This window comes from Melanostigma gelatinosum (assembly GCF_949748355.1).
Source record: "Melanostigma gelatinosum genome assembly, chromosome: 15".
Classification (NCBI taxonomy): Eukaryota; Metazoa; Chordata; class Actinopteri; order Perciformes; family Zoarcidae; genus Melanostigma; species Melanostigma gelatinosum.
Window position 1 is genome coordinate 563,861 of NC_136648.1, and position 25,045 is coordinate 588,905.

Genomic DNA, 25,045 nt, shown 5'->3' on the forward strand with positions numbered 1-25,045 from the left:
TTATCTTATTATTTCAGGATAACAATAACATTACAATGATAATACAATCAATTATAATATTAACAATTATAATTATAATATTTTATTCATGAAGTTCATCAGAAAACAAAGAATAAAAGTAATTAAAATCCATAACACAAGATTAAAAATGTAAGTAATAAAAATAAACTTCAAACAGAACTTGTTTATGATGTGTGTCTGAGTTCATTATATTAAATATTAATATAACGTGTTCACTTCACAATGCTTCTCTTCAAGTAGCAGCAGGTCTCATCTCTGAGTTATGGCTCCGCCCACATTCTGAGGACAGGAAGTCATGTGACCCGATTCATGTTGGACCAGCTGGTTTACATGATGAACATTTACTCTCTTTGTAATGGTTTTAAAACTACATTCATATTTAATGTTTGTTAAATCAGATTATTGAGAACTTTCATACAAATTAATTTCTTCTGATATTAAACTATAAATTAATGACATTCTGTGCAACTTAAGTTTGAGTTTAAAATGATGCAATAAAATAAACAAACATCTTAAAGAGTAAAGTTTAAAGTTCTCCAAGTCTTTTATTGTGATATTATAATTGTTATTGTCTGTAACAATGGTTTCATTTATTAACGGTTTGTGTCTTTAATAAGTGGTTTATGTTTATTGTGATTTCACAGTTAACATTAATATTTAAAACATGTGAAGTTGTAGAAACAAACTTAAAGTATCAAACTGTAAACATCCATGTTTTTATTCTCAACAAGGAATCATCACAACAATAAAATCAGGATTTCAATAGAAATCAAATAATTATAATAGAAATAAAATTCCACTTGAATAAAACCTGAGTTCAGATCAGTTCATAGACGTTGTTTATTCTCGTTGCTCCGGTTCAAACAATCAGTCGTCTGATATTCGGGACAATAACGTCTGACAGCCGGCTCCTACGATGTGATTGGACTGCGTGTGGTGTGGGCGGAGCTATGAGCACACCTGGAACACGAGCACAGCAGCACAGCAGCATCGTGTGAGGACAGTAGACATCTGTACTGTCAATAAAGATCATTTTAACCTCTTCAGAGAAAACACCGCTGCAATAAAATAACTTGTGTGAAATAAATAACATCAACCGGTTTCTTTTGTCTTTAAGAAGGCATCAAAAGAAGAGTGTTTCTTTGTCCGATAACATGCTTTAACAAAGATACAAAAATGGAAATAAATATTTTCATAATAAATAAGTCCGTTCAGACCGTCAGCTGTTCTCTATTTAACAACAACCTCAGATAAAACTGTGCAAAACGCTCACAAACCGTCAGCTGTTCACCTTCTGACATCAAGACAAAGAGAAGAAGCTCATGTTGGTTAAGTGTCAGACGTTCAGGTCGGACAGACCAACACAGAGCGTTGACCCGTTAGTGGCCGAGCTCAGCGTTATTACTCTCCTTTCCCTCCTCAATAACTTCCCATTACACAAACGGCAGCAGGCTGTAAAGAGAACCGTGGGGACTAGATCGAGAACATCTCCGGGAGCTCAGTAACGAGTTAGCGGTTAGCCGTTAGCTACCGTAGATGTCCACTTGTTGAGCCACGACACTTAAAACATATGTTTCGTCACTGTTTAGTGGTAAAAGATGAATGTTTGTTTCTACTGGCTGAGGCCATGAAACCTCAGTCTGAAGAGTGTTGGGCATTACTCATAAGTTAACGACTGAACGATGAGAATACTGAATCATAGAACCAGCAGCTGGTTGCAGCCTCAGAGGAGGTGAAGGCACCGCTGACTGAAATCTGAATCGAGCTGCAGGTCAAATAAATAACCAGACAAAGGCCGAAGGAAGGCAGGGACGTCCTGTACAGGATGTACACTTCCTGTCTCTTAAGACAACTTGGTTTAGAGCAGATGGACCCGTTTTCCAGAGAGAACGTGGTCTCACAGAAACCTCAAACTGAAACCACAATCCTGTTATTTCTTTGATCAGCTGTAACAGCGTTTCTACACTCACTGTTAAGAGGATCGGTCGCAGTCTTTCATCTCCCCGGCTGAGATGGACAGCGGTGAAATTTGGCAGCTGGTAGATTTTGGTTCTTAGACAAAAGGTGTGGGGGGGGGGGGGGTTAACGGAGAGGGTCACCAATAGAAGGAACGGGACAGGAAGTTGGTGGCAGCACCCAGCCAGCTGTTCCCGTCCTGGTCCGAACCCACTCGAGTCACCGCCTTGTCGGGCTCCTGAGATGGACTCTCTTCCTCCGGCAGGTAGTCCGGCAGGTCCACGTTCTGCTCCATCTCCGTTGAACCGTCCTCCGCCAACGGGATCAAAACCTGGAGACGACAACTTCAGTTGAACTTGTGTGATCCTGTGAATGATCTATTTGCTTCTGGAGTCCCACAGGGTAGTATGTTGGGTCCTCTAGATGTGTTATAAACCATTTATTAAGTGCTAAGATACACTGATTATAAAGAGTTAAAGTCTTTAAGGAGTCTTTAAGTCTTTAAGGAGCTTCATCAACATAAATAAAGTCTGACCTCCTCTCCGTTCTCTGCTTTCACCACCTGCTGAGCCTTCATCACCTGAGTGGACGCGATTGCAGACGCCAGAGCCTGAAAAATAAAATATCGGTCATAAATAATAACCTGGTCTGTAAAACCTGGGAGCTCTGCTAGCATTTTACTGCACTACTTTAATTTAAGTAGAGTTTGTGGAGAATTTGTTTCTGCTTTATCTAAATCATGATTTGTTGAATCAGATAAGTATGTATATGATCTATTATATTAGTTGTATATGATCTATTATATGACTTTTATATTCTCTATTCTATTATATTCCATTAGTAGAAGTCTTAAAGTCAACATTTATTCAAAACATAGATGTAGAACAGGGGTCACCAACCTTTGTTAAACTGAGAGCTACTTCACGGTACCGAGCAGTACGAAGGGCTACTTGTTTGATACAAACTTCCTGAATAACAAAGTTGCAGAGATCACCTTTAATAACAATAATAAGATATGTGAAGAGACTGTCTGATCACATGTCAGTTCATTATTCCTCACAATAATGATTGACAATGATTTCCACAACATGATGGGAGGAAACATATTCAAACATGCATTTCTGTTCTTCTGTTTCAACATTTGAAGGTCAGAGGTATCACATCTGATATTTAGTAAATATCTTTCTTGACAGTTTTGTATGAATAAGCACATTTGTAGCATTTGGTTCAAAATCACACCGTTATATTTTTGTACAAATTGTCACTTCGAACATTTTCTATGAAATCATTAACTGTCATATCTTCACATCACGTCTCGTTGGTAATAACCACCACTTTCATAACATTGTTGAACAAATCATGATCAAAAATCAGCTCTGTCCCATGTTCATACAAATCATCAGTTATGAATATCCCGTGTTGTTTGGCTTTGGATCGGATGCCGTTTATGATCTTCACGACAGGAGTCACGTGATCAAAGCCGGGTGCTGCTGCACACAGCGCCTGCTGCTGAATGATGCAGTGGCGATGTGGACATGTTGGGAAGTCTGGGTCACCTTTGCATTGCTCAATGAAGCCTGCATGCCGGCCCGTCATGGCGGGAGCCCGTCTGTTGTCACCGACACCATTTCTAACGGAACCTTTTTCTCCACCAAGAAACTTGCCTCGCCTCTACCCCGCCACCCCTGAGTTGTTGCCTGTTCCGAGGACTGACGGACCTGACGACGGGGTGTGCTCGCGGCGCCAACGGGAAGCGCCCGCCATTCAGAACCTGAAAACCTAGAGCGGTGCGGCGGCCTCGTCCTGGCTGTCCGCCGTTCAATGTTCAATGTATATTTGTTGGCGTTCAGCCTTTAAACATCATTTTCTCTCCAGCACCACAACAACAATCTATTGTTTCCTTTAATCTCGGGTGATGATGTCATTAAATATGACGACAGACATTCAGAGCTTCTTAAAGAAACATCAACAGAATCTTTTAACGCTGTCGCCTCACCTCGGCCTTCAGGTCCGATCGGATCCTGACGATGCATCTCTTCTCGGTCATCTGGAAGGTGAAGCTGATGACTCCTCTGACCTTCAGCAGAGCCTCCTCACACTGACTCCTGCGGCTCTGAGAGGAGAGGAGGAGAAGGAGTAAATCTAGAGGTGGACTACGTGTTGAAGGCCTGATCATCTCTTTCTCTTTGTGCTCACGTAGTCGTCCAGCCCGTCGATGTGGAGGACCACGGTCTTGGCCCTCTTGTTGCTGGCGCCCATGAAGAACTGGGCTCTCCGCCGGCTGCTGACGGACTCCTCCGCCGGACCAGAGTCGCTGCTGCCGGACGCCTGCAGGAGCTCGTAGATCTCAGACGACAGCAACTTCGTCTCTCCGGGAGTCGTGGATCTGAACGACAGAACCAGAGGGACGGATCCTCGTTGAGCTCCAGGTTCACTCTACTTTAGACCGGTTCAGTTGGTTCCCTGTACTCTAACCTCATATCAATGTGACTCACTTCTGCATGACGTTCTGGAGGCTCAGCAGCATCCCCAGCTCCGCCTTCAGCTTCTCCTGGTTGGCTCTGCATTCTGCCAGGTACCGGACCGCCTGGGGACCAACAACCAATCACAGGTCAGACCGACACCACATCCACCAAACGAACACAACTCCTCATCAGCCTCATCAGTGTGTGGGCTCACCAGCAGGGCGGAGTAGACCACCTGAGGGTTTGGGTTGTCCAGGAACAGGATGAGACCCGGCAGGAGGCCCTGGTCCTGAACGATGGCCCTGCGGTTCATGGGGTCCGCTGCCAGGTCCCTCAGCTGGTTGACCACGACCAGGGCGTCCGGCTCCGCGCTCATGGCCGACGTTTCACTCGCCCATAAAAGAAACCAGCTGCAGGACGGTCTGCAACACACCAGCTGAGTCTGAGGATCGGACAGGTTCAGGGTCTACGCATATGAGACTTTATAGTTTGTTCCCGTGTTTCCATATGTAAATAATAAATATATATTGTCACAGAAATAAGTGTGATACAATGACACTGATATAATAATAATATAAAAGCATTTTAATACAAGTAAACTCTTTCAAAGGGCAATTAACTCTGAAAAATATTTAAATATCCTAATTAAATAAAACATAAAGAAAATGTAAAAATAAAAAAACAACAAAGCTTCGGTGTGACAACAAAACACCGTCACGAGCTACCGGAAGCGGGTGTGGTCACCGTGCCAGTCCGGGTCTCACGCGGTGTATTTCGGGTTAGAACAGCTGGGAGAGCCGCGAGCTCTGGAGGAATAATGCTAATGCTAAACAGCGCTCACCTCTTGGCAGTCACCGGCACCGAGTTAACGGGGCTAACAGCTAGCGTTAGCTGTCCGGTTAGCTTCTCCTCCGTCAGATACCCGGATGCACACTTTAACCGCGCGCGACACTTCACGCGCTGGACACGGCAGCTGGAGGAGGAGTCAAGGGTTCATTTATGCTGTTATTAAAAAAGTAAACATTTATGTTCAGTGACGGTAAACAAATTGTGGAGACTTCCTGCTGAAGAGCAGACCTGCGCGACCACGTGTCAACATGGAGGGATGTGATTGGATGGCCAGCCGCCGCCTGATCCTGTTGACCAATGAGATGCTTTGTTCTACGAGTTAAAGGTCCAACGCCCTGTAAGAGCGTCATAGAAAGGCTAACGTTACATCTCAGAGGTACATATTGTACTTTTACTATACATCTCAGAGGTACATATTGTACTTTTACTAGACTAACGTTACATCTCAGAGGTACATATTGTACTTTTACTATACTAACGTTACATCTCAGAGGTACATATTGTACTTTTACTATACTAACGTTACATCTCAGAGGTACATATTGTACTTTTACTATACTAACGTTACATCTCAGAGGTACATATTGTACTTTTGCTATACTAACGTCACATCTCAGAGGTACATATTGTACTTTTACTATTCTAACGTTACATCTCAGAGGTACATATTGTACTTTGTACTGTACTACGCAGAGATGGGCAAAGATACATCAAAATGTATTTTGATACAAAATACAAAATACCCCTCAAATAAATGTATCACAATAAAATACTGGTGCCAGAAAATGTAACAAAATACAATACATGTATTTTGTATTTAAAATATAGGAAATACTTTTTTCTGGATTTTCCATTTTCTCACAATGTGGTATAGCAGAGCATTCAGGTTTGGGCTATATACTACAATATAATTATGTATAATGTACACAAAGCTCTGGTGAAGCCACAAAGAGGAAGAACAGACAGGATGTCAGTGTAATGAAGCACATCTGTGCTTGTTGATGGTCCTTCTTGAACATCATCTTGCTGAGACATGTTGTCCACCTGGCCAACTGTAGAATGTATGAAATAATAAAACTAAGAATACTTTCATAATATGCCTTTTAAATAAAATAAATTGGATATTTAATGTTTTTTTTTAAACAAATGGACATCTACTGTCTTAGCCTGGCTAACTGTGAACTATATTATCTGCCAGTAATTGAAATGGCATTATGACATTCACATTGAGAAGATGCAGCATAACTTGTAATATAGTGCAAGATTAGATGGTCAGACGTCTCTTGATGAGGTTATCATGAACATACAAGCTCCCAATCTCCCTCTTCATATAGCTAGCTACTCCACTGATAAGTTAACTTGCTAAACACTGGCTGTGCACGAGCCTAGACAGCATGCTAGCGTCATTAGCATGTTAGCATCGATCGCTAGCTTGATATTATAACCATCACCATGTATATACAATAGGCTATGTAGCCAGACACAGACATCAATTATACATCAAGCTAGTTGATATCTGTCACACTCAGATACAATATTTACTTTGACAGACAATCATTGAACTGGAAGATCTGAAGACTGAACTCATGAACTGTCTTTTGATTGGTGGAGAAAGTATTTTGAGTATTTTAAATACAAAATGACTCCACTCCAAAGTATTTTGTTACAATTACGTTCGATTTTTTATCGGCCCTATCAAATACAAATTACAAAATACTCAAAGTAATTGAAATACGTATTTCAAATACAAGTAATAGAAATACTGCCCATCTCTGGTACTACGTCACTAGTAGTACTTGTGTACTATGTCTCAGTGCTGTCCAGCAGAGGGCAGCAGAGACAAGCAGCCGCGATAAGAGGTGGGAGGAGCTTCTCCTTTTTCAATCACAGTGATCACAGACACCCTTTCACAATAAAACTGTTACTCTGTCCTACAACTCTCTGAGACTAGACACAAGCTTTTCTTGTAGACCGACTGGATACAAACATCTGCAGATCTCCTCTGTACTACTGTGTACTACTGTGTACGGCTGTGTGGCCCACAGTGACAGGAAACACCAAAACTCTGTACAAAGACCTTTGGAGCAAAGACAACACAATACTGTACAACATCCACTAGAGGGAGTCTCACTCTGTTTAACTTCAATAGTATGTGATGACACAGTCTGGACTCTTTGTAGAGGTGATACAAACAAGAGAAATGAAGCACTAAAGACAAAACAGACCGAGATCTAAAAGAGCAAATAGTAAACATTGCTGGTCAATTCTCTGTCACACTCACATATGTTCTCAACAGCTTTAATCTGAAAATATTTTAATAGCAAAAGTATATTTGAGTAAAATATTTGACAACAGAAAAATCCAGTGGCGGGCCGTCAGCTTCTCTGCTGGCCTAAACAGAATCACAAAGCTATATATATAAAAAAAAAAAAAATCTATTTTATAATTTAATCATTTTTCTGAAATACACTACATGTATTATAATTCATAAAAATATTTTTCATATTATCTTATTTTCTCATTGCACAGCTACTGTCTTCCTCAGTTGCTCTGCTTCCAGTGCAGCTTGTTTTAAGTAGAGATTTTATCCAATCAGATCTCACCTCTGTGTCTCTAGGTAGAACAGAGCCAGAGGCCTGCAGATTAAAGTAAATGGGGACGATATTGTTGATTGTCATAGTGTTCAACCAATCAGATCTTTAGTTTGACATGTTGGGCGTATTCTTTGACGTGTCAGCGGCCGCTAGCCGCCTATAATGACGTCAGCATTACGTGCAGCTCAGTGTTCATCTGCAGCTTTCCCGCTCGGTGCAGAGTGTGCTGTGATTGGTCAGTGGGCGACCACGTGACTATCGTGAAACGAAACTTAACAGCCAGCAGAGGCTGATGGGTAGTGAATCACATCACGTGATGCAGCGCAGCCAATGAAATATAAGCATTCTGACCGAGTGAGATGCACCATGATAGAGAGTGCTGAGAGGAGGAAAGACATTGCAGAACAGTATGTCCAGCGATCAAGTTGTGAAAGTAAAATCCTATGTAATCTCTTTCTCTTGTCATTAAGGAATGACGGTGGATCCCACAGCCAGACCAGCTGAGAACATTATATTTTCCTGAATTTAGGCTTTTGCATTCTCTAAATGCTCAAGTGTTATTCAAACGACTCGTACCAAATGGTTTAATATGAAGACGTACATAGTTACAGCCTTAAAAATGTGCTGTGGCGCCACAATATGGTTATAAGGTGGTATTTCAGCTGAAGGACCAGCAGTGAAGGCCCAGGTATAAAATGCACGGCCCGCCACTGGAAAAATCTGATCACATGTCAATATATTTACCGTTTTCAAATCCACTTTTGACAAATGACACAATTTCATGAAAGTACTCAATGAACTGGTTGTCATCACAGACTCAGGGTTTGATTGATTTTGTTATTTTCTTCATAAAAGCAGTTTCTCTGTTGTTCTGTCAGGGTGTGAAATCTTGTGGTGTTCCACAGGGTTCAATCATAGGTCCTCTCATTTCCAATCAAGTCGACATTTGCCGGTCGAAAGGATGAGAATTCCCTTAACTTCAGAGTAATCTCCACTGATATACAGAGGACTTATCACCGCGCAGCTTGAAGCTCCGGATCCCGAGTTTAACCAAGAAACTCAAAGAATCACATCGACCGCTACGAAGTCGTCTCACAGTAAGAGGTTTGTGTCTGGGCAGAGAATAGGTCACAGTGTGTTTATTACCTTGTTTTGTTTCAGTTTACTGTATCGTTAACGTGTTGTTGTATATGTTTACGGACCGCTGACTTCCGTGAGTGCTCTGTATAAATTACTGTTGTATTCCAATCTACTGTAATAGTGTTGTGTGTAGATCAGTCACAGCGAGTGAGGTTAGGAACTGTAACTATCAGTTAAAAGATCAGAACCACGGCTGGCAGCATCTGAGTTTGCCAGTTTCTGGTCCCTGATCTCAGGGTGGTGCCACGTTGTTAACATTTGTTAAAATTCTTGATGATTTTATGAAGGTCAATCATTTAGTTTTAAACTTGCTGATAACCAAACACGCTCCTGCTGAATCCCAACAAGAGTCCAATAAAATCCAGTAATTATTGAAGCTGGTTTGTTTCATGTGAAGTGCTGTGTGAGTTCTATTTCATCCTTACTGACCGCCAGAGGCAGTGCTTCACACTGGATATCTTCCGTCTCGCGCATGCGCAGGTCGAATATTTATATCAACAAAGTCACGTGTGACCTCGGATGACCCCCGTCGTCTATAAGTTCCGGTGTCATCCTGAGCTCAGTCCTTTTTCATCTTCTCGCGGCGCAGGTTAGCTACCATGGTAGCATAAAAAGGATGATTCTAAAAGGTTTGTTAGATTCTGCATTAAGGAAATGTTTCATTCCATTATTTCCTGAATGTTTTAGTCAATGACTTTTGTAAAATGGTTTAACAGAGTTATCTCTTCCTTCAGGTGTCAGCTGTGAAGAACTCACTCCAGTCAAGAAAGAAGAGAACAGTTTAGAAAACACAACTGTTACTCTGTCCTACAAGTACTCCAAACTTACATCTAGTGATTATTTCTTCTGGTATCGACAACATCCAGGAAAACCACCAGAGTTCCTCATCTTTCACTTGGGAACACAAAATGCAACAAACTCTGGACTGTCTGTTAAAGTGAGTGATGATAAAACCAGAATGGATCTGCAGATCTCCTCTGCTGCAGTGACAGACTCTGCTGTGTACTACTGTGCTGTGAGGCCCACAGTGACAACAACCCCACAGTCTCTGTACAAAAACACAAGCTGACACACTGACACGCTGCTGGAAGCTTTTGTTCCACTCGGTTGGACTGAACCTTTTACCTCCACTAGAGGGTGACATCAAGTAGGCAGTGCACGACTTCTGCACTGTGTTCAACCATTCAGTGAATAATAAGTGCTGCTGTGAAGAGAACAATTCTCAGGCTGGATGTTGAACATCAGCTCGTTTCTCCTGTTGATCTAAAGCTTGTTGTAGAGATGGAACATTGGCTGTGGATTGTTCTTGCTGCTCTGTTCTCTGGTAAGATAGAAAGAACAACATGTTCCTCTCTCAACACTTTTCACCAGAAACTCAGCTGTGAGTGTTTTTAATGTTCATATAGAGAAAATCAAAAGACAACTTCTGTTGGTATCTAGTAGCTTCTAAAGAACTCGTTCTATGGTTCAATCTGACATCAGACAGCACTCAGTGAAACCCAGACTAGTGTAAATGTCTGTGTGTCTGACTCTCTGGCTAGGTAACTCTTTAACCCTACTGATGGTTCTGCTTTCATCAATCATCTGTATTGATTCATCTCTTCTTCTGCATGTTCTCTTCTTCCTCAGAGTGTAAAGGAGACGACGGAGTGATGCAGTCAACAGGAGACGTCGTCGCTACTGCAGGACAGACAGTTACACTTGACTGTACATTTGAGATAAGTGTTAACTTGAATGCATATTTGTTCTGGTACAAACAAGAACTCAATGACTTTCCTACGTACGTATTGCGACGTGATACTTTTAAAACAGAAGATAACGCTCCAGAGTTCCAGAAAGACAGATTTGATGCTACAATCAACAAGACATCAGTTCCTCTGAAGATCCAGAAGCTTCTTCTGTCAGACTCTGCTGTGTACTACTGTGCTCTGAGGCCCACAGTGACTGGAAACACCAAAACTCTGTACAAAAACCTTTGGAGCAAAGACAACACAATACTGTACAACATCCACTAGAGGGAGTCTCACTCTGTTTAACTTCAATAGTATGTGGTGACCCTTTTAAGACAATTATAAACCATTTCAACAATTCAAATAATACATGTTTCAGCATATCATTTCATGTCTGAAACACATGGTGATCATATGTAATGTCAATACATTTACTGTTATATGTAAATCCACTCATGAAACATTTCTTGTGGTGTTCCACAGGGTTCAATCATAGGTCCTCTCATTTTATATTTACATGTTGTCTTTGGATCAAATTATGTTCAAAATAGTGCTGATATAAACTAGAAATATACTCCCATACTGAGTTAAAAGCCAGAGGAGACGGAGAGATTCAGGGAGGAGCTAAGATGTTCCTGAACTATAGAAGAGAGAGGAACTTCTATATTCAACAGAGTGGTATAGACAGAGTTATCTCTGAATGGTATAACAGAGTTATCTCTTCCTTTAGGTGTCAGCTGTGAAGAACTCACAGTTGACAAAAATGTTACAGTCCGTTGTCTGGCCGTAGAAACCAAACATTAAGGAAAATAAAAAGTAGAGGGGAAAGAGTGAAAAAAGACTCAAATTAAAACACAGAGGGGAGCTGCTGCAACAGGCTGCCGCTGGCACGGCGCCATCTTGCATGTGGCTCTTTAAGCCTTTGTAAGGCCTGTGATTGGCGGATTTCATCATGTGACACCTTGTTGAACGCGGAAGAGTGCAACGAAAGCAGTCCGCGGTTTATTTCGAAGATTGACAGCCTTTTAGCCACGAACAATCTCGATAGAGTTGGCACAACCCCCATGCGTAAAATCCATTGGTCCAGCAGGAACATGCTGGCCATTTCCTCATACAAGGTCCCAGCACATTCATTTCAATGCAGAGAGAGCGCGGAGGAGACGGACTATAGCGCTGCATCAAATTTCAATGGATTGAGCGACGGTGTGAGTCCCGTGGCTCGACACCAGAGGGTAGGCAGCTCGACGGTGTGAGTCCCGTGGCTCGACACCAGAGGGTAGGCAGCTCGACGGTGTGAGTCCCGTGGCTCGACACCAGAGGGTAGGCAGCTCGACCGTGTGAGTCCCGTGGCACCGGAGGCAGGCGCTCGAGGCAGAAGATGATACGGGGTTGAAGCAGGTGAAAGACGGTATGAACTGACAACACAGGTCTGGAGTACCAGGGTTCAAATACTGCCCAGATCTCGTTAATAGGATCTTGGTCTGGTGTGTCAGCCCGCAGGAGGTGATTAGCTGAAGTGTCTGCAGCTGTGTGGCCATGGGAGGTGTCTGGTCTGACAGGGATCCTGACATGGCCGAATCTGAGTTTGCCAGTCAGGTTTCTGTGTGATAGAGAAGCAGTTCCTGTATTTTACTGCGGCGGTGAGGATCTTCCCTGTTTTGAGTGTTTCTTTTTACTCTTTGCCTTTTTGTTTGACTAACCCGCAAACACACCCAATCGCCACCAATTTGTCTCACAGTGAGAGACTTGAGTCTGGGCAGAGAACAGGTTAAAGTGTGTTTATTACCTTGTTTTGTTTAAGTTTACTGTATTGTTAACATGTTGTTAACAATACATTCTTAGCATTCTTTACGGCACATCATCCAAAATCCTAAATAAACTCCAGTACATCCAGAACTCTGCTGCTCGCCTGCTCACCCACACCCGCTCCCGTGACCACATCACCCTGTTCTCCAGAACCTCCACTGGCTCCCGTCCCACAACGGATCCAATACAAAGTCCTTCTCCTCACTCACAAAGCCCTCCACAATCAGACCCCCTCCTACCTCACCGACCTGCTTCACCACCACACTCCATCCCCCGCTCCCCTGATGCCTCCTGTCTCTTCCACTCAGGACCAAGCACCGGACATCAACAGAGCCTTCTCCATATCTGCCCCTCCCTCTGGAACTCTCTCCAAACACATGCGAGACTGCACTGACCTTTCCACGTTCAAATCACAACTCACACTCACCTGTTCAAAACTGCTTTTAATGCGTGACTATTGTTGTGTACTTTGTTTTTAGTGTGTTGTTTTTATATATGATGATTTTAATGTAAAGTATCTTTGAGTGTCATGAAAAGCGCGATATAAATAAAATGTATTATTATTATTATTATTATTATTATTATTGTATGTTTACGGACCGCTGACTTCCGTTAGTGTTCTGTTGAAATTACTGTTGTATTCCAATCTACTGTAATAGTGTTGTGTGTAGATCAGTCACCACGAGTGAGGTTAGGAACTGTAACTATCAGTTAAAAGATCAGAACCGTAGAACCTGCGAACACAAATCTGAGTTTGCCAGTCGGGTTTCTGTGCGATAGAGAAACAGTTCCTCTATTTTACTGTGGCGGTGAGGATCTGCCTTTGACAAACCCACACACACACTCACACACACATATAGGTTTTACTACCCATCTCAGACACGTGGTGTGTAAACGCGGCCTCTATCGTGAACCTGCCGGCATTTTGTAGTCTCGCGTGGTCACGTACGACACTTCCGTACATATGACATTTTGGTAGTATCCTCACTCCCCACACACACACACAATCTCTCTCACCATAAATTATTTGTGGATGTTAGATAGTAGCCACGTAATTGTATGGTACTTGTTTTTAGGATATGATTTGACTTTGTCAATATTATTGGAATTCTATAAACTCTGTTACACTTTAAGAGCAGCTTTCTGTGATTACTTTGTGTATTGTGATAGTAGCTGGATATGTGCTCTGTGCTCTTATTCAAACCTTCACTGTTCACTCTGCATGTAGAATAGTACTTTGACTCTTGACATTGTGAGTGAACACTAATTATGAGACTTAATTTATCGTTTGGTTATTGTTAACTGATGTCAGGGTGGTGCCCCGTTAACATTTGTTAAAATTCTTGATAATTTTCTTGAGGTCAATCATTTAGTTTTAAACTTGCTGATAACCAAACACGCTCCTGCTGAATCCCAACAAGAGTCCAATCAAATCCAGTAATTATTGAAGCTGGTTTGTTTCATGTGAAGTGCTGTGTGAGATTCAGGGAGGAGCTAAGATGTTCCTGAACTATAGAAGAGAGAGGAACTTCTATATTCAACAGAGTTCAACACACAAACCATCAACATTACCTTCATTCAACATGCTGTCATCACTGATGTTTCTACTGATTCTAAAAGGTTTGTTAGATTCTGCATTGAGGAAATGTTTCATTCCATTATTTCCTGAATGTTTTAGTAAATGACTTTTGTAAAATGGTTTAACAGAGTTATCTCTTCCTTTAGGTGTCAGCTGTGAAGAACTCACTCCAGTCAAGAAAGAAGAGAACAGTTTAGAAAACACAACTGTTACTCTGTCCTACAAGTACTCCAAACAAGCAACTGGTAGTGATCAGTTTTACTGGTATCGACAACATCCAGGAAAACCACCAGAGTTCATTATCTCCCATTTAGGATCAGGAGGAATCTTGAAGAGTCCATTCTCTGGACTGAAGATCAGAGTGGATCAAAACCAAATCAGTATGAACATCTCCTCTGCTGCAGTGTCAGACTCTGCTGTGTACTACTGTGCTGTGAAGCCCACAGTGACAGGAAACACCAAAACTCTGTACAAAAACCTTTGGAGCAAAGACAACACAATACTGTACAAGATCCACTAGAGGGAGTCTCACTCTGTTTAACTTCAATAGTATGTGGTGACACAGTCTGGACTCTTTGTAGAGGTGATACAAACAAGAGAAATGAAGCACTAAAGACAAAACAGACCGAGATCTAAAAGAGCAAATAATAAACATTGTTGGTCAATTCTCTGTCACACTCACTTATGTTCTCAACAGCTTAAATCTGAAACTATTTTAACAGCAAAAGTATATTTGAGTAAAATATTTGACAACAGAAAAATGTTCTGATCACATGTAATAGTGTGTCAATATATTTACCGTTATTTTCAAATCCACTTTTGACAAATGACACAATTTCATGAAAGTACTCAATGAACTGGTTGTCATCACAGACTCAGGGTTTGATTGATTTTGTTATTTTCTTTATAAAAGCAGTTTCTCTGTTCTGTCAGGGTGTGAAATCTTGTGGTGTTCCACAGGGCTCAATCATAGGTCCTCTCATTTTATATTTACATGTTGTCTTTGGATCAAATTATGTTGAAACACAACATCAGTTTCCATTGTGTTGCTGATATGTGATTATAGATTCCATTAAATTACACGAATTGTGGAAGCTTGTTTATTACATGTGAAGTGCTGGTGATCCAGACCTTCCTACAATTACTGTAAGTGAGTCTAGAGCAGAGATCTCAACTTGCTCCTATAATTCTGTGAACTACATGAAAATGCATCTTGTTAAAGTGTTTGATGATGTTAAGCTTACTGCTCGTAGTCTGGAGATATTAATGATGATTAATAATCATCAGAGGTCTCTACTTTAGGAGTATTAATTAAGTCTTTCTGGTGTTTGCAGATCCTGAAAAGAGAATCCATTTTTCATAGCTACTTTATTGTAACTCCTGTTATTAAGTAAACACCAAAAACTGAAAAAGTTTGCACCTCCAGAAAGTACAAAATGCTGCTACGAGTCTGTTAACCAGGAGGAAGAGTAACTGAGAGAAGTGAAGATACAGATCTAAGAGGAGACGGAGAGATTCAGGGAGGAGCTAAGATGTTGCTGGAACTTGTTGAACATCAGCTAGTTTCTCCTGTTGATCTAAAGCTTGTTGTAGAGATGGAACATTGGCTGTGGATTGTTCTTGCTGCTCTGTTCTCTGGTAAGATAGAAAGAACATGTTTTTAATATTTTCCAAAGATTGATATGAACGAGAGTTCAGTCTACATGTTCCACTGTCTTCTCCTCTCAGCCTCATGAGCAATGTTAGTCTAACAGCTTCATCTTCTCTACTTTTTCCAGGACTAACAGCTGGAGACACAATCTCTCCTGGAGAAGATGAAGTGAGTAAAAGAGAAGGGGACTCTGTCTCACTCAGATGTGACTATGAGACAACATCAGACTATGTTTACCTGTATTGGTACAAACATTCTGACCTTCAGGCTCCTCAGTTTATTCTCCGGAAAGGAGCAAAAGATAACACAAACCAATATATTCCTGATGAACGATATGAATCTCAAACAAGTAGAAACTCAGCTGCACTGACCATAAGGAGACTGGCCCTGACAGACACAGCTCTCTACTACTGTGCTCTAGAAACACAGTGATCCAAAGTGTACAAGAGGCTGTACAAAAAGCTGAACACACATATGTGACTACTCTTCAAAGAGGAGGGAAGTGGTATTCAAACCACAGCTTCATATCAGATGGATTCTGAGGATTCCTGTTGGATCAGAGTCTCTGTGGTTACAGCTGCTAATGAAAGACTGTGGGAGGATCCACATGAACAGCAGATCCACAGCCAACAAACCACCTGTATGATGGTTCAGACACAAGACACCAGGACCACATATAAGTGGACACGGACTTACTGACTGCATCCTCACTAGAACACAATGAGCTCCTTCCATTGTTCACTATTCTCTGATATCTTGAGATGCTGTCCACACAGACACTGAAACACCAACCATTACAGCTCTAAAAATGAACTTCAATGACAAACCACCTGTATGATAGTGAACACAAGACCATTTTACAGACGTAACATTCAGGCTCAATCACTGACATGTTGTCAGGAGGAGTCTGCTTCAATCACATGGTTCCATCCGTTCAGTTAGAATCTCTAGAAAGTTGTTTCTCTGCAGATTAACTTTTCTGCAGATTCCTCCTTCAGTGTGACCTTCTTGGATGAAGATGATGATGATGATGTGTGCAGCATCACTGTCATGTCTAAAAGTTCCATCATTCTGAATGTAAACAGACCACAGTAGGAGGAGGCGCTGAGGTTTCATGTTGGAACTGAAGAGCTGCTGTGTTCTCTCTATTGTTCACTCAGAACAAGTGAAGATAATGCAGCTCTGTTTAGTTTGCTTGATGATGTTCATGTTTCAAACTGGTAAGTCAACTTTAACAAGAGATCTTGGACATGATTCATGAGACATTTCAGAATTCAGGAACCTTTGTCTGCCATTGAACTCAGTTTTAAGAAACATGAATGGTGAAACATATCTTTGTTCTTTTCAGGGTCCTCTGAGGATTTAGTGAAACCGTTGAAAGATGTAATGGTGGCTTTGGAAGGAGACAATGTGACTCTCTCCTGCAACTATTCAGGATCTGTAAAAAACCTCTACTGGTATCAGCAGAAGTCCAGTTCATCTCCACAGCTTCACATCACGGAATATTCAGAGAAAATAGCAGGGTTGTCTTTTAAACATGACAAAACATCGAAAGAGTTTCATCTGCAGATCTCCTCTGCTGCAGTGACAGACTCTGCTGTGTACTACTGTGCTGTGAGGCCCACAGTGACAGGAAACACCAAAACTCTGTACAAAAACCTTTGGAGCAAAGACAACACAATACTGTACAAGATCCACTAGAGGGAGTCTCACTCTGTTTAACTCAATAGTATGTGGTGACACAGTCTGGACTCTTTGTAGAGGTGATACAAACAAGAGAAATTAAGCACGAAAGACAAAACAGACCGAGATCTAAAAGAGCAAATAACAAACATTGTTGGTCAATTCTCTGTCACACTCACTTATGTTCTCAACAGCTTAAATCGGAAACTATTTTAATAGCAAAAGTATATTTGAGTAAAATATTTGACAACAGAAAAATGTTCTGATCACATGTAATAGTGTGTCAATATATTTACCGTTTTCAAATCCACTTTTGACAAATGACACAATTTCATGAAAGTACTCAATGAACTGGTTGTCATCACAGACTCAGGGTTTGATTGATTTTGTTCTTTTCTTCATAAAAGCAGTTTCTCTGTTGTTCTGTCAGGGTGTGAAATCTTGTGGTGTTCCACAGGGTTCAATCATAGGTCCTCTCATTTCCAATCAAGTCGACATTTGCCGGTCGAAAGGATGAGAATTCCCTTAACTTCAGAGTAATCTCCGCTGATATACGGAGGACTTATCACCGCGCAGCTTGAAGCTCCGGATCCAGAGTTTAATCAAGAAACTCAAAGAATCACATCGACCGCTACGAAGTCGTCTCACAGTAAGAGGCTTGTGTCTGGGCAGAGAATAGGTCACAGTGTGTTTATGTCCTTGTTTTGTTTAAGTTTACTGTATTGTTAAAGTGTTGTTGTATATGTTTACGGACCGCTGACTTCCGTGAGTGCTCTGTATAAATTACTGTTGTATTCCAATCTACTGTAATAGTGTTGTGTGCAGATCAGTCACAGCGAGTGAGGTTAGGAACTGTAACTATCAGTTAAAAGATCAGAACCACGGCTGGCAGCATCCGAGTTTGCCAGTTTCTGGTCCCTGATGTCAGGGTGGTGCCACGTTGTCAACATTTGTTAAAATTCTTGATGATTTTATGAAGGTCAATCATTTAGTTTTAAACTTGCTGATAACCAAACACGCTCCTGCTGAATCCCAACAAGAGTCCAATAAAATCCAGTAATTATTGAAGCTGGTTTCTTTCATGTGAAGTGCTGTGTGAGATTCAGGGAGGAGCTAAGATGTTCCTGAACTATAGAAGAGAGAGGAACTTCTATATTCAACAGAGTTCAACACACAAACCATCAACATTACCTTCATTCAACATGCTGTCATCACTGATGTTTCTACTGATTCTAAAAGGTTTGTTAGATTCTGCATTGAGGAAATGTTTCATTCCATTATTTCCTGAATGTTTTAGTAAATGACTTTTGTAAAATGGTTTAACAGAGTTATCTCTTCCTTTAGGTGTCAGCTGTGAAGAACTCACTCCAGTCAAGAAAGAAGAGAACAGTTTAGAAAACACAACTGTTACTCTGTCCTACAAGTACTCCAAACTTTCATCTAGTGATTATTTATTCTGGTATCGACAACATCCAGGAAAACCACCAGAGTTCATCATCTCTCACTCTGCTTCAGGAAAAGTAATAAATGAACAAATCTCTGGACTGAAGATCAGAGTGGATCAAAACCAAATCAGTATGAACATCTCCTCTGCTGCAGTGACAGACTCTGCTGTGTACTACTGTGCTGTGAGGCCCACAGTGACAGGAAACACCAAAACTCTGTACAAAAACCTTTGGAGCAAAGACAACACAATACTGTACAAGATCCACTAGAGGGAGTCTCACTCTGTTTAACTTCAATAGTATGTGGTGACACAGTCTGGACTCTTTTCACTCCTGAGACACAGTTGCCATGAAGGACTATAGAAATGACAGTAACTTGACATGAGTCTCCTCCTACTGACTGCAGAGGTGGCTTCATGGCAGAGAACTCTTTGATTCCAGCTGTGAACATCAGACCAAACACAACTCACAAAACGTGTTCATACTGAACACTCAGTTACAACATTCCACCTCTGAACATGGAAAAACTTGCTGCAGTTCTGTTCTTTTCAACCCTCGTAGGTACGTATGTTTTTGACAACAGAACCTGAAATGTAACTTCAGAAGTTAACATTTTAAGGACACAAATCTAGATGTCATCACTTCATCACTAATAACTGATTCATACACAGTTAACAGCAGCATTTGTTTTCACTTACACATTGTCAAAGAGTGATGGTTTTCAAATGAAGGATCTCTGACTTTGGAACAGATCTCTAAATATAACATGTGGTCTTCCTCACTAGGTAACACCTTGGAAGATGATATTACTGCCAGCAGAGCTGAAGTGTTTTCATCAGAGGGCTTTAGTGTTACTCTGTCCTGTAGCTATTCAGTTAAAGCTGATAATCTCCAGTGGTATCGACAGGATCCTGGATCAGCTCCTCAGTTCCTTCTCCTGATCACTGATACTAACCAGCCTTCAGTGGTGGAAGCAAAACCTCCAATCCCTCGACTGACTGCTAAACTGAATGAGGAGAGAAATCAAGTCCATCTGGAGATCTCCTCTGCTGCAGTGACAGACTCTGCTGTGTACTACTGTGCTCTGAGGCCCACAGTGACAGGAAACACCAAAACTCTGTACAAAAACCTGTGGAGCAAAGACAACACAATACTGTACAACATCCACTAGAGGGAGTCTGACTCTGTTTAACTTCAACAGTATGTGATGACACAGTCTGGACTCTTTGTAGAGCTGATACAAACAAGAGAAAATGAAGCACTAAAGACAAAACAGACCGAGATCTAAAAGAGCAAATAGTAAACATTGTTGGTCAATTCTCTGTCACACTCACTTATGTTCTCAACAGCCTAAATCTGAAACTATTTTAATTGCAAAAGTATATTTGAGTAAAATAGTTGACAACAGAAAAATGTTCTGATCACATGTAATAGTGTGTCAATATATTTACCGTTATTTTCAAATCCACTTTTGACAAATGACACAATTTCATGAAAGTACTCAATGAACTGGTTGTCATCACAGACTCAGGGTTTGATTGATTTTGTTCTTTTCTTGATAAAAGCAGTTTCTCTGTTCTGTCAGGGTTTGAAATCTTGTGGTGTTCCACAGGGTTCAATCATAGGTCCTCTCATTTTATATTTACATGTTGTCTTTGGATCAAATTATGTTGAAAAACAACATCAGTTTCCATTGTGTTGCTGATGATATTTGATGAAAGAGTGTTGGGACTTCATCATGTGGTTGGAACAAAGGGAGTTGGGCCTACAGGGTAGTCAACAGCCTGATTTGAGTTAAGATCACACCAAACCCCACGAGATGTTAAATCTCACCTGGGTCTGATTTTTGGTCCAAACTCAACACTGGGGTCTCATTGGACGATGGCCACAGGCACCACAGGGGGCTGCCTATGCTGCAGCCCTGCTGTCCCTGAGACTGTAAAACTCTGCTTTACCTCCAGCTCTGTGCCATCCCGTCCAATAAAATCCAGTAATTATTGAAGCTGGTTTGTTTCATGTGAAGTGCTGTGTGAGATTCAGGGAGGAGCTAAGATGTTCCTGAACTATAGAAGAGAGAGGAACTTCTATATTCAACAGAGTTCAACACACAAACCATCAACATTACCTTTATTCAACATGCTGTCATCACTGATGTTTCTACTGATTCTAAAAGGTTTGTTAGATTCTGCATTAAGGAAATGTTTCATTCCATTATTTCCTGAATGTTTTAGTAAATGACTTTTGTAAAATGGTATAACAGAGTTATCTCTTCCGTTAGGTGTCAGCTGTGAAGAACTCACTCCAGTCAAGAAAGAAGAGAACAGTTTAGAAAACACAACTGTTACTCTGTCCTACAAGTACTCCAAACTTTCATCTAGTGATTATTTATTCTGGTATCGACAACATCCAGGAAAACCACCAGAGTTCATCATCTCTCACTCTGCTTCAGGAAAAGTAATAAATGAACAAATCTCTGGACTGAAGATCAGAGTGGATCAAAACCAAATCAGTATGAACATCTCCTCTGCTGCAGTGACAGACTCTGCTGTGTACTACTGTGCTGTGAGGCCCACAGTGACAGGAAACACCAAAACTCTGTACAAAAACCTTTGGAGCAAAGACAACACAATACTGTACAAGATCCACTAGAGGGAGTCTCACTCTGTTTAACTTCAATAGTATGTGGTGACACAGTCTGGACTCTTTTCACTCCTGAGACACAGTTGCCATGAAGGACTATAGAAATGACAGTAACTTGACATGAGTCTCCTCCTACTGACTGCAGAGGTGGCTTCATGGCAGAGAACTCTTTGATTCCAGCTGTGAACATCAGACCAAACACAACTCACAAAACGTGTTCATACTGAACACTCAGTTACAACATTCCACCTCTGAACATGGAAAAACTTGCTGCAGTTCTGTTCTTTTCAACCCTCGTAGGTACGTATGTTTTTGACAACAGAACCTGAAATGTAACTTCAGAAGTTAACATTTTAAGGACACAAATCTAGATGTCATCACTTCATCACTAATAACTGATTCATACACAGTTAACAGCAGCATTTGTTTTCACTTACACATTGTCAAAGAGTGATGGTTTTCAAATGAAGGATCTCTGACTTTGGAACAGATCTCTAAATATAACATGTGGTCTTCCTCACTAGGTAACACCTTGGAAGATGATATTACTGCCAGCAGAGCTGAAGTGTTTTCATCAGAGGGCTTTAGTGTTACTCTGTCCTGTAGCTATTCAGTTAAAGCTGATAATCTCCAGTGGTATCGACAGGATCCTGGATCAGCTCCTCAGTTCCTTCTCCTGATCACTGATACTAACCAGCCTTCAGTGGTGGAAGCAAAACCTCCAATCCCTCGACTGACTGCTAAACTGAATGAGGAGAGAAATCAAGTCCATCTGGAGATCTCCTCTGCTGCAGTGACAGACTCTGCTGTGTACTACTGTGCTCTGAGGCCCACAGTGACAGGAAACACCAAAACTCTGTACAAAAACCTGTGGAGCAAAGACAACACAATACTGTACAACATCCACTAGAGGGAGTCTGACTCTGTTTAACTTCAACAGTATGTGATGACACAGTCTGGACTCTTTGTAGAGCTGATACAAACAAGAGAAAATGAAGCACTAAAGACAAAACAGACCGAGATCTAAAAGAGCAAATAGTAAACATTGTTGGTCAATTCTCTGTCACACTCACTTATGTTCTCAACAGCCTAAATCTGAAACTATTTTAATTGCAAAAGTATATTTGAGTAAAATAGTTGACAACAGAAAAATGTTCTGATCACATGTAATAGTGTGTCAATATATTTACCGTTATTTTCAAATCCACTTTTGACAAATGACACAATTTCATGAAAGTACTCAATGAACTGGTTGTCATCACAGACTCAGGGTTTGATTGATTTTGTTCTTTTCTTGATAAAAGCAGTTTCTCTGTTCTGTCAGGGTTTGAAATCTTGTGGTGTTCCACAGGGTTCAATCATAGGTCCTCTCATTTTATATTTACATGTTGTCTTTGGATCAAATTATGTTGAAAAACAACATCAGTTTCCATTGTGTTGCTGATGATATTTGATGAAAGAGTGTTGGGACTTCATCATGTGGTTGGAACAAAGGGAGTTGGGCCTACAGGGTAGTCAACAGCCTGATTTGAGTTAAGATCACACCAAACCCCACGAGATGTTAAATCTCACCTGGGTCTGATTTTTGGTCCAAACTCAACACTGGGGTCTCATTGGACGATGGCCACAGGCACCACAGGGGGCTGCCTATGCTGCAGCCCTGCTGTCCCTGAGACTGTAAAACTCTGCTTTACCTCCAGCTCTGTGCCATCCCGTCCAATAAAATCCAGTAATTATTGAAGCTGGTTTGTTTCATGTGAAGTGCTGTGTGAGATTCAGGGAGGAGCTAAGATGTTCCTGAACTATAGAAGAGAGAGGAACTTCTATATTCAACAGAGTTCAACACACAAACCATCAACATTACCTTTATTCAACATGCTGTCATCACTGATGTTTCTACTGATTCTAAAAGGTTTGTTAGATTCTGCATTAAGGAAATGTTTCATTCCATTATTTCCTGAATGTTTTAGTAAATGACTTTTGTAAAATGGTATAACAGAGTTATCTCTTCCGTTAGGTGTCAGCTGTGAAGAACTCACTCCAGTCAAGAAAGAAGAGAACAGTTTAGAAAACACAACTGTTACTCTGTCCTACAAGTACTCCAAACTTTCATCTGGTGATTTTTTCTTCTGGTATCGACAACATCCAGGAAAACCACCAGAGTTCATCATCTCTCACTCTGCTTCAGGAACAGTAGGAAATGAACAAATCTCTGGACTGAAGATCAGAGTGGATCAAAACCAAATCAGTATGAACATCTCCTCTGCTGCAGTGACAGACTCTGCTGTGTACTACTGTGCTGTGAAGCCCACAGTGACAGGAAACACCAAAACTCTGTACAAAAACCTTTGGAGCAAAGACAACACAATACTGTACAAGATCCACTAGAGGGAGTCTCACTCTGTTTAACTTCAATAGTATGTGGTGACACAGTCTGGACTCTTTTCACTCCTGAGACACAGTTGCCATGAAGGACTATAGAAATGACAGTAACTTGACATGAGTCTCCTCCTACTGACTGCAGAGGTGGCTTCATGGCAGAGAACTCTTTGATTCCAGCTGTGAACATCAGACCAAACACAACTCACAAAACGTGTTCATACTGAACACTCAGTTACAACATTCCACCTCTGAACATGGAGAAACTTGCTGCAGTTCTGTTCTTTTCAACCCTCGTAGGTACGTATGTTTTTGACAACAGAACCTGAAATGTAACTTCAGAAGTTAACATTTTAAGGACACAAATCTAGATGTCATCACTTCATCACTAATAACTGATTCATACACAGTTAACAGCAGCATTTGTTTTCACTTACACATTGTCAAAGAGTGATGGTTTTCAAATGAAGGATCTCTGACTTTGGAACAGATCTCTAAACATAACATGTGGTCTTCCTCACTAGGTAACACCTTGGAAGATGATATTACTGCCAGCAGAGCTGAAGTGTTTTCATCAGAGGGCTTTAGTGTTACTCTGTCCTGTAGCTATTCAGTTAAAGCTCAGAATCTCCAGTGGTATCGACAGGATCCTGGATCAGCTCCTCAGTTCCTTCTCCTGATCACTGATACTAACCAGCCTTCAGTGGTGGAAGCAAAACCTCCAATCCCTCGACTGACTGCTAAACTGAATGAGGAGAGAAATCAAGTCCATCTGGAGATCTCCTCTGCTGCAGTGACAGACTCTGCTGTGTACTACTGTGCTCTGCAGCCCACAGTGACAGGAAACACCAAAACTCTGTACAAAAACCTGTGGAGCAAAGACAACACAATACTGTACAACATCCACTAGAGGGAGTCTCACTCTGTTTAACTTCAATAGTATGTGATGACACAGTCTGGACTCTTTGTAGAGCTGATACAAACAAGAGAAATGAAGCACTAAAGACAAAACAGACCGAGATCTAAAAGAGCAAATAATAAACATTGTTGGTCAATTCTCTGTCACACTCACTTATGTTCTCAACAGCTTAAATCTGAAACTATTTT

General features: G+C 41.1%; 1 protein-coding gene and 2 gene segments (V, D, J or C); 2 read left to right on the forward strand and 1 right to left on the reverse strand.

Moving 5' to 3' along the window:
• Nucleotides 1-750: 750 nt before the first annotated feature.
• On the reverse strand, nt 751-5,494 carry LOC306789460 (armadillo repeat-containing protein 1-like). Its single transcript, XM_079285423.1, has 7 exons — nt 5,284-5,494; nt 4,657-4,864; nt 4,473-4,564; nt 4,174-4,363; nt 3,974-4,090; nt 2,513-2,587; nt 751-2,308 (listed from the first exon to the last, which is right to left on the reverse strand). Exons 2-7 carry the CDS (start codon nt 4,816-4,818, stop codon nt 2,117-2,119), a joined length of 828 nt encoding a protein of 275 aa, XP_079141549.1. The 5' UTR covers nt 4,819-4,864; nt 5,284-5,494; the 3' UTR covers nt 751-2,116.
• A 14,191-nt stretch (nt 5,495-19,685) lies between these two features.
• On the forward strand, nt 19,686-20,090 carry LOC306789711 (T cell receptor alpha variable 20-like). The segment is given in 1 exon: nt 19,686-20,090.
• Nucleotides 20,091-22,064: 1,974 nt separating this feature from the next.
• On the forward strand, nt 22,065-22,469 carry LOC306789712 (T cell receptor alpha variable 20-like). The segment is given in 1 exon: nt 22,065-22,469.
• The last annotated feature ends 2,576 nt before the right edge of the window (nt 22,470-25,045 follow it).

Bases quoted from the DNA above. Each gene is read 5' to 3' on its own strand.
- LOC306789460 (XM_079285423.1), bottom strand. From the start codon at position 4,818: ATGAGCGCGGAGCCGGACGCCCTGGTCGTGGTCAACCAGCTGAGGGAC. The intron at 4,364-4,472 runs GTGAGTCACATT...TCTGTCGTTCAG, and splicing joins CTCCAGAACGTCATGCAGAA to ATCCACGACTCCCGGAGAGA. The intron at 2,588-3,973 runs GTGAGGCGACAG...TTTATTTTTCAG, and splicing joins GATCGGACCTGAAGGCCGAG to GCTCTGGCGTCTGCAATCGC.